Here is a 14034-nt window from a genome sequence, read left to right on the forward strand (position 1 = left end):
AAGGCTCTAATAGATTGCTCAGCTGGGGAGGTGCTGATGGGCTAATGGGGGCCAGCTGGAGCCAAGGGCAACTGAAATGGGATAAAAGCAGAGGGCTTGGGTAGGTGGTGTGGAGTTTTCTCTTCTTGCTTTGTCAGGTGGGTTGGGGTTGGGGTTGGGGTTGGGGTTGGGGTTGGGGTTGGGGTTGGGGTTGGGGTTGGGGTTGGGGTTGGGGTTGGGGTTGGGGTTGGGGTTGGGGTTGGGGTTGGGGTTGGGGTTGGGGTTGGGGTTGGGGTTGGGGTTGGGGTTGGGGTTGGGGTTGGGGTTGGGGTTGGGGTTGGGGTTGGGGTTGGGGTTGGGGTTGGGGTTGGGGTTTTAATGGTGTCCTATATGGGAAGCTGGTAGGAACTCACTGAAGTTCCTCTTGCTCCTGTTTGCAGCTGTGCTGTCCTTATGGGCTCTCCAGAGCCAAGCTGCAGGGTGGTGCCACCAGGCCCTGCAGGTGCCACATCTTGGTGGTGCAGAAGGATGTTTTGTGGCCGTAGGGGCACAGCCCCAGCTCTGTGTCCTGCTTATGGTGGGCTGCGGTGTAGGGCTGTCCTGGTGCTGGCTGTTTGCTTGTCCATCACTGTTCTGCCCCATATCCTGGGCTCACTGGTGGCCTTGTCCCCTGGTGCCTCATACAAGAGCAGCAGCCTGGTGGCACTACATAGGGATCTGCTTGGCCAGTCCAGGAGGTCACAGGTGGTTGCTGAGGGCACAGTGGGGCACTTTCATGGCAAAGAGGATTTATGCAATAGGACAGATACTGAGAGCCTGGCAACTCCATCTGGGACCGCAACACCAGGGCCGGGCACTGACAGCATGACTTCATCCAACCCACCTGCATCCAGCAGCTTCTCCCACATCCAGAATGAGACTCTTGATGTTGCAACCCCAACAAGGAGCCAAAGACTGGAGCAAACTTCCCAGCTGGAGACCCTTCTAGATGTGTCCTCAGTACTGCCAACAGCAGGGACATCCAGCTGGGATGGATCCCATCCTAGCACTGCGTGGGCATCTGCTGTCACACCTGGAGGAGCAGAAGCTGCTCTGGTGGTGGGCACCATCGGAGCTGAGGTTCTGGGAAATGGACCTGAGCTTACAGGCATCGTTTCATCATCGCCTCCTAGTGCTGCATCTGATGGTGTCAGCCATGTGCTGGCTTCATCCCTTCCTACAGAGGGGCTCAGGGGCTCTGCTGTCACCTTTGAGGAACCCAGTGATCCATTCCCTGCACACCAGGCTGGCCCATCACTCACTGAAGCTCCTTCTGTCCCCCTGTGGATGTGGTTCCCCAGCACCACAGCTTCTACTGAGGCTGGGGAAAGCCTGACATCTACTGCTACCACCCCACAGCCTGGAGCCACCGAAGCCCTGTGTCAGCATGGAGCAGCTGCTGGGGTTTCCTGGTATCCAAAAGCAGAAGATGTGACCCAGGGCTCCCCAGTGGGGCTGACCACCCAGATGCCATCCCCAGCAGCACCTCCAGAGTACACTCTGGGCTCTGTGCATCCTCCCAGCCCCAAGCCTCCTGCAGTAGGACCTAGTACCAGTTCTCCATCCTCAACCTACCTGCCAGCTTCCATTGCTATCTCTCATGCCCCAACTAAGCCAACACTGCTTACATCTGCTGCTCATCCCAAGTCTAGCCCTTCTCTTGCCACCTCCCAGCACCCCTTTGCAGACGGAGATGATGTTCCCAAGGCCACCAGCTGGGTGGTAGGAGAAGCCTTCACTACAGAACAACTTGTGAGAACTGTGGGCAATGCTGGATCCATGGTGACAAAGATCCCTGTGCATACTCTGCCCTTGAGCTTCAGGCTCTTGGGTATTGCCTTCACTAGAGACCTAAGCAAAAAGTCTTCGAGGAGCTACAAGGAGCTGGAGAAAGAAGTGAGGATGATGGTGAGTGTGGGCTGAGCCCTCTGGGTTTGCTTAGGGGTGATGGGTGAAGCATGAATACAGGAGCCTCTCACCACCAGCTGCTTCTCTATTCCAGCTGCACCAGATACTGTCCACCTATGATACCTTCCTGCAAGCAAATATCCTTGGGTTTACGTGAGTAGGGTTGATTAGGGTTGATGAGATGGGAGCTATACCAGGGCTGTGCAGACCCAAACCTTGGGACCTTCTTCTTGCCCTCAGGAATGGCTCAGTGCTGGTGCAAGCACAGGCTGTGTTCCAGGTGGAGGCTCCCAGCATCTCCCACCTCATCCGCACACTGGTGGCAGGGGCAAGGAGAGGGCATGATGCCTTCAGCTGGTGGCTGGAGCCCCATTCCATCAGCTCCAATGGTAAGCAGAGCAGCCACCACTCAATGTCCTCCCTGTGCATTGATAGAATCCCAGACCCATGTGGTGGAGGTCTCAGGCTTCCCCCTAACTTCCCATCTGATTCTACCCTTGACCTGCTTGTGGGAAGCTGCACAGCTTGATCCTTCCCACCACCCTGGTGCTGGCTTTGGTATAAGATCAGGGTTTGATGCGTCTCCCAAAGAAAACATGGGTATGAATGGCCTTCTCAACTCTTTCAGGTTTCACATTGGAGAGCCTGGACCCTGAGAAGCTGTCCATCTCCTTCACAGTGCTGGGTGGGATGGAGCCTGCAGAGAGGCTGGTTGGTGAGGTATGGTGGGCCTGGATGGTTCCCCCACGCCAAGTGGGTTGGAACTGGAGCTTGTCAGAAAGTGAATGCTCTGCTCTGAGGCTGGGGATGAGCTCATCTCCTCCTCTTCCTGCAGGTGATGAGGTCTCTTGGTGCCCTCTACCCTGTGAGGAACGTCACTGTTGGCCAGCTCAGGTATGGCAAGCAGCTGCCTAAATATTGGTTTTTCTCTGTGACTGTTACGGCCATGAGCAGATCAGCAGGACAGGGGAAGGCCTTACTTAGAGCATCTCTCCTCACAGAAACATCAATGGGGACCTGGAGGTGGCTGGGGACATCTACCTGGACACCACCACCCACGCCGACACCACTGCAGTCCTGCAGGCACTGACTGCTCTTGCCTCGTGCTCTGTGGACCTGAGCTCACTCTCAGTGCAGGGTGAGGATGCTGTTCCTATGGGTGATGGTGCTGGTGGCTGTTTCTGCTCACCTTGCTCTCCTCTTACCTCCCCAGAGACCAAGCTGCAGCTGCAGGTTTACCCATTCTCCTTCCTGGTCACCAACCGGCGTTACAGTGAGGAGCTGCTGGATCCACTCACTGCTGAGCACCAGGAGCTCAGGAGGGCTCTAGGAAATGTGGTAAGTGGAGAAGAAATGGGGTCCTCCTCAGTGGTGGAGGAAGGGCTCTGCTTTGGGGTGTCCCCATAAACAGCAGCAGTTATCACCTCCCTGACTGGGGTCGTACAGATGGGGTGTCTTCCTGTTTGTGGCTGGGGAGTGATGGGATGCTGAGTAAAGCTTTTCTTCTAGGTGGCAAAAGCACTGGGAGACAACGAGAGCTTCCTGCAAGCAGTGATAAGAGGATTCCTGTGAGTGAAAGGGATGGCGAAAAAGATACGAGCTTGGGGAGGTTTTGTAGGCATCACTTCCAGACCCTGGGCTGCCCTTTGCATCCTAAGGAGCAGATGCAAACTTAACAGCCTCACTGAGCTGGGAGCTGTGGAGACTCGTTAGGACCAGCTGATGCTGGAGCTCATCCCAACCTTCTCCCAACCACAGGCCTGGCTCCCTGCTGTGCCATGGGGATGTGGTGTTCCAGCCCCCTGCTCCCAGCAGCCTGGAGGTCCTGGAGGCTCTTGTTCTTGCAGTCGGGCCAGACAAGGCTTTGGCTGACTCAGACTTCCAGGTGGATCCATTCTCTATTTCTATAGGAGGTGAGTGAGCATCCTTTGAGGGGGTGGGAACAGCAAACCCAAATTAAGAGTGCTAACACCTCTGTTCCACTCCAGAGGAAACCCTGGAGCCCCCTCCTGCCCCTGGTTTTCCTGAGTACGGCGTGGCCATCATAGTTGTGTGTAGCCTCATCATCATCACCATTCCTGTCATCCTACTGGTGGTAAGGGTGATGTCCATCTCCTCTGTGGGATGAGGTCCTGGTGGGTGTAAGGGCTGTGGTGCTGAACTTGTGTTAAAGAGGGACTTGAGGGATTTCTGGAGGTACCACTGCACTCCTCTTTTCCCCCAGTGCCTGAGGAACAAGAGGTTCGGCTGGAGCGATGTGGCCATCCTGTGGGACAGGAGAGACCCTGAAGCAGGGACACAGACCCTTGAAATGGAGAACCAGGGGTTCTGGACAGCCTCTGATGAGGTGAGTGGCCTTTGTGGGGGTAAATGGTCCCTGGGTTGGTTTATTGGAACAACAGCCTGGGAACTCAGTAGGTTGCTTTGTCACATCTCAGTGGCAATACAGGTAGATGAGCCTGTACAATGGGTCTGGTGGGGGTTTGAGCTTCCTGAGCCCCCTTTGTGGCCGTTGAAAGGGATGTGGCTCCTGCTGGGAGCTCTGGAGCTCACAACTACTTCTCCCCTTCCTGCCTTCAGGTCACTGAAGAGATTCATGAGCAGAGGGAATCTGTGGCCTGTTGAGAGGATGATGTGCAGCTGTGGGGCCTGAAGCAGAACCAGAGCCTGTTTGGGTGGGAGGAATACTGAGAAGCTGTTCTGCTCAGCCTCTGCTTTGGGATGTTCTCTGATTATAGCGTAAGGAAAGATTAATTTGTATGTTTAACTTTAATAAATCCTTTATAAACTATCACAGCCCGCTCTGACTTTGCCATAGGGTGGGGTTGGGGGGCACAGACTGATGACTATGGGGTCCCTTCCCCTTCCCCTTCCCCTTCCCCTTCCCCTTCCCCTTCCCCTTCCCCTTCCCCTTCCCCTTCCCCTTCCCCTTCCCCTTCCCCTTCCCCTTCCCCTTCCCCTTCCCCTTCCCCTTCCCCTTCCCCTTCCCCTTCCCCTTCCCCTTCCCCTTCCCCTTCCCCTTCCCCTTCCCCTTCCCCTTCCCCTTCCCCTTCCCCTTCCCCTTCCCCCTGCTGCCCTAAAGCCCCTCCTCCCTGGGCCTGGCCACGCCCCCTTCCCACCGCCGCCCAATCATCTTACAGCACGTCCTGCCTATCTCTCTCAGCCAGACCAATCCCTGCACTACTCTACAAGTAGACCCGCCCCCCAGGGTGGGCAGGAGGTGAACAGCGCATGCGCAGCTGTGTAGAGTCGAACGCAGCGCTGTGCCGGACCTGAGTGAGGACTGAGGATATGAGCGCGGTGGGCGTGGCTTACACAGTGGGCGTGGTCACTCCAGACCACGCCCCCTCCCTCAGTTTCCCGCCGGCGCCACCTGGTGCCGAGCACGTGTAACAGCCAACAGAACGAGCCCCAAAACAAACGTGTTTTAATGGTTCTCGCTTCGCTTGTTGTTTGTCGGGGTGTTTTTTTTTTTTGTTTGTTTTTGGTACAGCTCGTTGAAAATAATGATTTCGATAATAAACCAGACGTCCTGTTGTCCTGAGGGCTGTGCATGGAGTTCTGGGGAAGCACCTCCAACTCTTTGCTGTCTTCATCCCACAGGGAGGCAGTGTGACATTGCCTAGACCCCCCCCAACCCCTTAAATACAGGAAGGCTTTAACTACCGAGCTCCCTATTGCTTAACATGCCATCTGCCCGCTCCATAGCGAGCCTTCCCTTCTTCCAGCTAAAGCTTATCATCAGCTTCCATCAGAAAACAGAGAAACAACGCAGGTTAAAGGAAAGTTAAGTAGAAAAATATCTCAAACAGTCACTCTTGCTTCTCTCTGGGTAATGTGAAGCAGTCGGGTGGTGTCTTGAGGTGGTTTTGGGCTCTTGGTGGGGCACTGGAGGAGCCTGGAGCTCAAGATCTGCAAGAAGCAATATAAACAGTTGAGGTTTGTAAACCTGATCTTAAAGCTGGAGGGATTAATTGGGTAAAATCTGTATTGCAGCTTTGGAGAAAGCAGAGAAAAAGCCATATAACAACAAGCAGAAGTGATACAAGCACGGCACTGGCCCACATCCTGACCCTTGGCTGAATCCAATCCAAAGTTATTAGAAGAATGAACCCCACTATCCCATCTTCTCCATCACCATAAGGATAAACACAGTCCAGCAGACAGACAACTCCTTACTGGGAGATCTTGCAGTTTGTCGTGGCGACGTAGCGGCCAGTGTAGTGGATGTTGCACCGCACCACGTTGTTGGTGAAATCTGACTCCAAGACAATGTATTTGGGGTTCACTTGGACCTAAATGGGGACAAAGCCCATATAAAAATGATTGAATGGTAAAGAAGACCCTTCGAAAAATGAGATCCTAAATCAATACCCTGCTAAAGCCCCTCCATCACCTTTAGGACGTAATTCCCCGGCTGTACATCTGTGATATCGATCCACTGGCAGTCAATGTCAGCATTGTAGGTGTCGTAGCACCCGGGGCTCAAGCCCTGTGGGCAGGGAAATGGGTTTAGTGGTTGGCCCTCAGCATCTCTGCAAGCCCTGCTGCATCCCCAGCCACATGTCCCCATCCCACCTGTGTGTGGGAGGTGCAGGCGTAGCGCTTCAGGTTGCCGAAGTCACAGGTGGTGTCCTCCAGGCAGAAGCTGGCCTTGTGTCCCTCGGCCACTTTCCTGCCCGTGGTGGCATCCAACAGGTCGTAGTGGCTGAACTCATCCATGCTGTGGTAATGCCTGCAGGTGGGAGGGAGTGGGGTGACCGTGCCCCTGCCAGCCATGCTGTCCCCTCCACCAATGTGGGTTTTGGGGCTGTGAGAGGCTCTGTGACAACCCCACGTCTGTGCCAGCACCAAGTGGTGACGTTAGTCAGAGAGGTTTGGTGGCTCCTGGAGCAGAGGCAGAGCAAGCAGACCCCCAGAAAGACCCTGGAGCAGCAAAGAGATGAAGCAAGCCAGAAAACCAAGGGAAAATGCTGTTAGTAAAGCAAAGGAGCTGCAGAACGGAGCAGAAGGCGCACAGGGGACAGGCGGTGGGGACATGTGGGTGTCCTCAACTCACTGGTGGCAGCTGTGCCATTCCCAGCTGTGCCGGGGGCGGCTGGGCAGGAAGTCGGCCGTGCCCTGGTTCTTCACCCGCTGCGGGAACCGCAGCAGCACCCGCACATCGTAGTCTGTGGCTTCGGGGGTGTAGGCAGTGCTGGGGAAGGTGGAAGTTGGAGATGATCCCTTTTCCTTTCCCTATTACCTCCTCCTCCCTTCCCTCACCCTCCATCCCTCCTCCTCCATCCTCCTTCATTCTCCATCCTTCACTTTCATCCTTCACCCTCCACCTTACTCCCCACATTACCAGCCAAGCCCCCCCATCCTCCATCACTACCCTTGGCAGGAGCACCAGAGCAGGATCCTCCTCTCCCTTTGTGCTCTGGGCATTGTGACACCCACCACCCCAGAGACATTTGGCTCCAAGTGATGCCCACCCCATGCCCTACCTGGCCAGGCACTTCTCCTCGGCGGCGCAGCGCAGTGAATACAGATGAGCTCGTTGCACATAGGTGGATGCTTGCACATAGTTGGGGTCAGGCACCAGATCAGGGAGACCTGCAGGAGGGACACACAGCCTTGTGGTTTGTAAGCAGACAGACAGATGGACAGACAGACGCAGCAGTGGTAGTGTCTTCTGTTTCTAAAACCATTACAGAGGGAAGCAGGAGCAAGAGCATCATGTCAAGCCAGTCCTTCATCACAGAAACACCCTTTAACACCTCCAGGTCCCAACAGCTCCTCTGGGACCACTAGCATGCTGACCACAAATGTGCCTTTGGATATGGCCATCAAGGGGATGCAGTACAAGGATGGGTGGGGGTGCCTCAGTTTCTCTCATTGCAATCCTCTGCAAAGCAAAGCCCTGCCCTGCACTCTGCCAACCAATGCTTGGCCTTTCACTTTTCAGTGAGCTAGCTAACTCATCCTCATCCTCACCTTCATCCTTCTTATCTTCATTGCCATCCTCATCTTCATCCTTCTCATCTCCACCTCCACTCCTGTCTCTATATCCATCCCCATCCTCATCCCCATCATTCTCATCTCCAACCCCATCCCCACTGCCACCCCCATCTGCACCATTCTCATCTCCATCCTCATTCCCACCTTCACCTGCATCTCCATCTCCATTCTCTTCCTATCCCCATTCCCACCTTCATCCCCATTCTCATCCTCATCATCCTCACCCCCATCTCTATCCTCATCCCCATCCCTATTCCCACCCTGATCTACATCGTTCTCATTCCTAAACCCCGTCCCATCTCCATCCCATTTCTCACCCTCAGCGTTCTCAACACCATCCTCATCCCCATTCCCATTATCACCCTCATCATCCCCATCCCTACCCCATCAGCCAGTCCAGCTCCTCCCTTTACACCAAGACTATCCAGCATGTTGTATATTTTCCCTCTCATTCCCCCCCTTTATTTCCCATTTCTTTTCCATGGGCGAGCAGAACAATGCCTTCTTGTTTCCCAGCCTGGCTTCCCTCGAGGGATCACGTCACTCGATTGGAGCTCGTTTCCTGCCCCGTTGCTTGGTCATGATGCTGATGTAATGCCCAGGGGGGTCTGTGGGGCGAGGGGGAGGCAGGAGGGCTGAAGTTAAACACAATAATAACACGACAGCACCCAAATGAGACCCTGCGGGGTGGCTGAGCTGCATTTCGGGCCTAAGCATCCACAGTTGGTGCCCGTCCCATGATGAGATGCTGGGAGGAGGAACGTTCGTTCTGATTTACAGAATAACTCTTCCTCTGTGCTGTTGTTTATAATAACTTCTTGGATGCTCAGCAGAGAAACCCGACTCCTTTCCCAGAGAGAATTTTCCACCCCCCCCCAGAAGCGATGCTGGTCGTGCTGTTATTTGTAGGGTCACCATCCCAGCCTGTTTGTTGTGGGCAATGAACACCCCAAACAGCCCAGTCAGATCCTCCTTTTTGCTGACTATGCTCTTTTCCACCTCCTGTAAGCCCAGACCTGGCAGCCCCCATCTCCTGCCTCCAAAAAGGGACAACCACAGCAAGAAATTGTTTGTTTTTCCTCTCCTCCCCTTTGCCTCTCTGCCTGCCCGGGGAGCTGCCAGAGAAGATTTCCTTCTCATGCACCGTGAAAATTAGAATAATACCAAGCCAGGCCTGCTCCCCGCCGTGCTGTTTGTGCAGGTGTGCAGGGCTTAGCTGAAAAAAACCCACTTTTATGAGCCTGAATGAAGGGAGTGGGGCTGGCTCCTTCCCCCAGCACCCCCTGCAAGGGAGAATCATGGAATGGTTGGGTTGGAAGGGACCTTCAAGCCCCCCCTTCCCCCAGCTCCAACCCCTGCCGTGGGCTGGATGCCCCCAGCAGCTGGGGCTGCCCACAGCTCCATCCAGGGATGGGGCATCACCAGGGATGGGGCACCTCCACCGATTGGAGAAAGCTGGATCCAAGCTGGCAAAAGAGACCTGAAGAGACACAGGAATCCCAGATCCATCCCAACTGTTCCCACCTCAGTTTGTCCATGTGCAGAACTGTCACAAAGGAGGGGAGCATCGCCCCAGGCAAAGGGTTTGGGGCCACAGGTCTTATTGGAAGTGGTGGGAAGTGGGGAAGGACATGCTGGGCCCAGCAGTTGCTAAGTGACCCACGTATAAACACAGCCATCCAAGCAACATGAAGCTAATGGGAGCCATGTGGAGGCAGGAGGGGCCCAGCACCCCCAACCCACGCATCCCAACCTGAGCATCCTCAGCAGGAAACTCCTGTCCAAGCAGCCAACCAACCTGCAGACCTGAAGGGCAGACAAAGCTGGAAAGCAAAGAGGAGATGCCAAAGAAAGAAAGAAAGAAAAAATCAAGGGAAAATGGGCTTTTTCCCTCTTTTCTGTCTGCAAAGACAGCCAGATGTCTTGGCCAACTTCAGCTTCATAGGAGCTGACTCACTGCTCTGCAACATTCAGCTGCGCCCAAAGAGACCCGCTCTGCGCTCGTGATCCTAAATGCTTCCTACAGGTAGAAAAGCCTTAAGAAAAGGGCAAAAAGCAAACACACACAAAATCTCGATCTATATATATATATATAGGAGAGAACTGGGAGGATGGAAGGAGGAGGAGGGATGGGTTGTTTTTGTTTTAAGTTCACGTGTTCAGGATTGCAAGCAGGCAAGAATACAGACAGACACCGCTTGCCTTCACCCTCAGAGCGGGGCCAGAAGGAGATGAGGTCAAAGCCATAAAATCAGCCCTTTGTTCAGCACTGCTCCTATGGAACATGGTCCTGGAGGGACTATGGAGCCTCGTGTGCCCTCACAGGGTGGAATTTTCCACAGCCTCCTCCTGGCACAGCTTTGCCTTTCCTGGTGCTGGAGGAAGCGGCTCCAGGTATGGGGTCGGGATAATGGACCCAACGTGAAGGCTTGGAGGGATGTGGGTTTCCTGCTGTGTCCATCCAGGATGCTGGTTGGGATGGGGACAGGCTGCCCTCAGCCCCTCGGATCCACCTGGATAAAGGCACAGGGATGGGATCGCTCTGCTCACCCCCAGGTGGCCCAGCCAGCAGTGGATGCCAAGCATTCCTCACGGAGCCAGGCAGGATTAGGGGTGTTTGAGCAGATTAGGAGCATAATTAACACTTGGTTCTGCTCCCAAAACTTGGGAGCAATTAAGGGAGGGTGGCTCCACAGGTGACCCCGTAGCCCAGGGACCCAGGGACGTGTCACCATCCTTATGTCAGGTCCTTGTTTGCTGCTTGGTGGCTCCGCTGATCCTAATTCCTTCCTTTTGTTTCTGATCCCAGTGTTGCCACCCCAAACCCTTTCCCACACGGTTGCACAGACCTCTCACTGACCCAGGCTGGCCACTGGTGCCGTGTTTACTTGTTTGCACGCAATGGGGCTGGGACGAAGCACGGCTTCTCCAAGGAGGATCCCTCTGAGATTGGCTTTTCCCAGAACCCAGGGCTGGGCTGGATGTTATGGGGTCAGTTGAGTCAGAGGCTCCAGCTGAGGAGGTTTCCCATGGGACAGGCAAGAAGCAGAACCCCCAGGCTGTTGCTCCTCACGTTTCAGCACAGAGTGAAACACTCAGCACAGCTCAAGCCAAAAGCCACAGGATTTCATCACTATTGGGGTCAGTAGGGCTCCTAGCTGTGGTGTCCCTGCTGGGCCTCCTGCCGGGGCTGATGGAGCACACGTCCAGCCCATGGGTGTAGGGTGAGAAGGGACACGACACACAGCCTCCCCATGAGCACAGCATGTCCCCATCCCACAGCACACATCTACTCTATAACCTACTATATAACCTATATACTATATAACCCCAGGAGGACTCGGGGCAAGGCATAAAACTACCCCACAAACACAGCAGGACCTGGGATGTGGCACACAACCAACCCACCACATGCACCCCAAAGTTGTAGGATCACTTGGAACATGGCACAGAGCCACCCCGTGATTGCAGGAGGACCCGAGACATGGCACAGAACCATCCCATAAGCACAGTGTGTCCCCATCCCTCGGTACACGTTTCACCCACAGCTGTAGGAGGAACTGGGACACTGCACAGGCCCATTCCATGGCCACAGAAGGAGCTGGGACACAGCATAAAGCCACCCATAGGTGTAGGAGGACCTGGGACACAGCACAGATCCACTCCATGGATGCAGCAGGACCTGGCCATGGCACAGACCAACCCCATAGACACAGCAGGACCTGAGACATGGCATCAAGCTACTCCATGGACACAGTAGAACCTGGGTCATGGCACAGACCAACCCCATGGACCCATGGGACAAGGCAGAGCCCCACTTCACGGACACAGTAAGACGTGGGACAAGGCATCAACCCACCCCATGGACGAAGCAAGACTTGGGTCATGGCACAGACCAACCCCATGGACATGGCAGGACCTGAGACATGGCATCAAGCCACTCCATGGACACCTGGGTCATGGCAGAGACCTACTCTATGCCTGACCACACTGGGATGTGCACTTCTTCATCCTCCACCACCCAGCTCATCCTTCCCACATCACACAGGGTCTCCGACCATGACAACATGCCCACCAGACCCTGGTGCAAAGAGCTGCTACATCCAAGAGCCAGGAGCACCCCGAGCCCCACTTCACCCCTATAGGGCCCCACAACTCACCCCGTCCTCCATGGCTGGGCCTGTAGACGCTGCCCACGCTGAGCCGTGCCTGGCTGTCAGGTACAGCCTGTGCCACCTCGGGGCTCCTGGCCGGGACGAAGACATCGGGACGCACCGCCCCGTAGGGTTCCAACGCCCTGAAGGGCGGCTGCGCCTCGTAGGGTTGGTATTGATTCCCATACGCCGTCCCGCTCACCGGCTGGGACCCGACGGGACCTTGGAGGTTATCGTTGGTGACGGCCGAGCCGCGCTGGTTGGTGCCGTACCCATCTGCAGTGCCGTGCTCCGGGACCGTCCCAGCATCGTGGTACAGGCTGTGCGAGTAGCGGCGGTCCAAGCCATCCTGCGGGGCAGCGTAGGGCCGCTCCGGGTAGAAGCCCTGCGCCCTGTAGGGGCTCTGCTCCTCCCCGTAGTCCTCGTAGCGGGCTCGGGGCTGGAAGGGGTACAACACCCCGGCCCCCGCCGCCGCCACCGCCACCCCACCGCCCCCTCCGCTTCGATAATACGTGTAAGCTTCGTCGTAAGCCCTCGGGGCCGCCTCGTGCTGCTCGAAGGGCGGCTGCGGGTAGGCGGCGTGTCCCGCGGCCGCGTAGGCGAAGGACGAGGCGGCCGAGGATGATGATGATGATGAGGACGAAGGCTGCCGCGGTCTCCCCGCCGCCCTCGCCCGCTGCGCCGCCCCGGCCCCGCCGCCGTCCCCCAGCGGCCCGTCCCTCCAGTTATCGGGCACCTGCCCGAAGCCGAACGGGTGCCGCGTGTGCCCTCGCACCGTCTCGGATGCGCTGCGCACCGGGGCCGCTTGCCGCCGTACCCCGGCCCGGCCCAGCACCAGGCGTGCTCCCCCCGGTCGCTCGGGGCCCGGCGGTACGTACTCGGCGCCGCTGTTGAGCAGGCTGTACACCCTGCCGTTGTTCTCCCACTGGATCAGCTGCCTCCACGGCTCCCCTCCGCCGCCCCCCGCCGCCTCCTGCCCGGCCGCCAGCAGGCACACGGCGCAGCTCAGCGCCGCCCACAGCCCCCAAGCCCCGCGGAGCCCCATCGCCGCCCCGCTAGCGGCCCCCGGCCCCCGGCCCGCCGCCTCTGCCCATCCCCGGCGCGGTTCGGTTCGGTTCGGCTCGGCGCGGCGGCCGCGCTCGCTGCGGGGCGGCGGGATGTGGGGGGCGACGCCGGGTCCTAAGCGCCTCCTCCGCCCCCGCCCGGCAGAGGGAGGAGGGATTGGGATTGAGAGGGGGGGGGGTCCGAGTGTCCCTATCCCAGATCCCGCCCCAACGCCTCCCCGCACCTCGGGACCTCCCCCGGTGTCCCTCCCAACATTCCTTCTCCCCCATCCCCCCCCCCCCAATATCCCTCCCCAAATATGAACCCCCAAAGATCCCCTCCCCAATATCCCTCCCCAATATGAACCCCCGAAGATCCCCCCCAATACCCTCCCCAAATACCTTCCCCAAGCACCCCCCTCCCAAGTACTCCCAGCCAGAAACCCCCCAAGCACCCCCCACCAAATGCCCTTCCCAAATATTCACCCTCCCAAAACACCTCCCCCTAAATACCCCCCAATACTCTCCCTAAACCTTTTCCATACGCCCCCATAAAGCCTCCCCTCCCCAAACTCCTCCCCCAATCATCACCCCAAATACCCCCTTCTTAAATACCCCAACCCCCAAATACCCTCTCCCAAACACTCCCCCAAATGCTGCCCCACCAAAATACCCACTCCCCAAACTATTGCTCCCCCTGAAGTACAGCCCCCCGACCATATATCCCCTAAATCACAATAAATGACACTGTTCCCAATCAGGATCAAAAGCCACAGTGGGATTTTCACCCTCTGCCTTCAGCCCCCTCCCCCAGCTCCCCCACCCAGTGCTTTGAGTCCAATCCTTCAGACATAAAACCACTGTGAAATGGCCCCAGAAGAGGGATGTGGACCCAAGACCCCCCCTCC

At 56.7% G+C, this 14034-nt stretch overlaps 2 protein-coding genes across 5 annotated transcripts; one reads left to right on the forward strand and one right to left on the reverse strand.

Annotated features, from left to right (window-relative positions):
• Nucleotides 1-17: 17 nt before the first annotated feature.
• LOC107318572 (uncharacterized) lies at nucleotides 18-4717 on the forward strand. Of its 3 annotated transcripts, XM_015872562.3 has the most exons (13): nucleotides 18-137; nucleotides 420-1926; nucleotides 2021-2079; nucleotides 2167-2315; nucleotides 2555-2646; nucleotides 2762-2820; nucleotides 2928-3064; nucleotides 3140-3264; nucleotides 3436-3494; nucleotides 3685-3839; nucleotides 3915-4021; nucleotides 4151-4273; nucleotides 4507-4717. In XM_015872562.3, exons 2-13 carry the CDS (start codon nucleotides 433-435, stop codon nucleotides 4549-4551), a joined length of 2604 nt encoding a protein of 867 aa, XP_015728048.2. In that variant the 5' UTR covers nucleotides 18-137; nucleotides 420-432; the 3' UTR covers nucleotides 4552-4717. The 3 variants fall into 3 exon arrangements, with proteins under 3 accessions (XP_015728048.2, XP_085372042.1, XP_085372043.1); XM_085515916.1 differs by having other exon boundaries at nucleotides 2928-3264; XM_085515917.1 differs by lacking the exon at nucleotides 18-137 and having other exon boundaries at nucleotides 354-1926; nucleotides 2928-3264.
• A 619-nt stretch (nucleotides 4718-5336) lies between these two features.
• Nucleotides 5337-13308, reverse strand: LOXL1 (lysyl oxidase like 1). 2 transcript variants are annotated; one of them, XM_015872772.3, is made up of 7 exons: nucleotides 12090-13308; nucleotides 7416-7524; nucleotides 6986-7123; nucleotides 6505-6661; nucleotides 6323-6418; nucleotides 6106-6221; nucleotides 5337-5838 (listed from the first exon to the last, which is right to left on the reverse strand). In XM_015872772.3, exons 1-7 carry the CDS (start codon nucleotides 13126-13128, stop codon nucleotides 5832-5834), a joined length of 1662 nt encoding a protein of 553 aa, XP_015728258.2. In that variant the 5' UTR covers nucleotides 13129-13308; the 3' UTR covers nucleotides 5337-5831. The 2 variants fall into 2 exon arrangements, with proteins under 2 accessions (XP_015728258.2, XP_085372069.1); XM_085515943.1 differs by lacking the exons at nucleotides 6106-6221; nucleotides 6323-6418; nucleotides 6505-6661 and having other exon boundaries at nucleotides 12090-13262.
• Between the last annotated feature and the right edge of the window lie 726 nt (nucleotides 13309-14034).

This window comes from Coturnix japonica, chromosome 14 (genome assembly GCF_054131305.1).
Source record: "Coturnix japonica strain WE chromosome 14, WE-NBRP24, whole genome shotgun sequence".
NCBI lineage: Eukaryota > Metazoa > Chordata > Aves > Galliformes > Phasianidae > Coturnix > Coturnix japonica.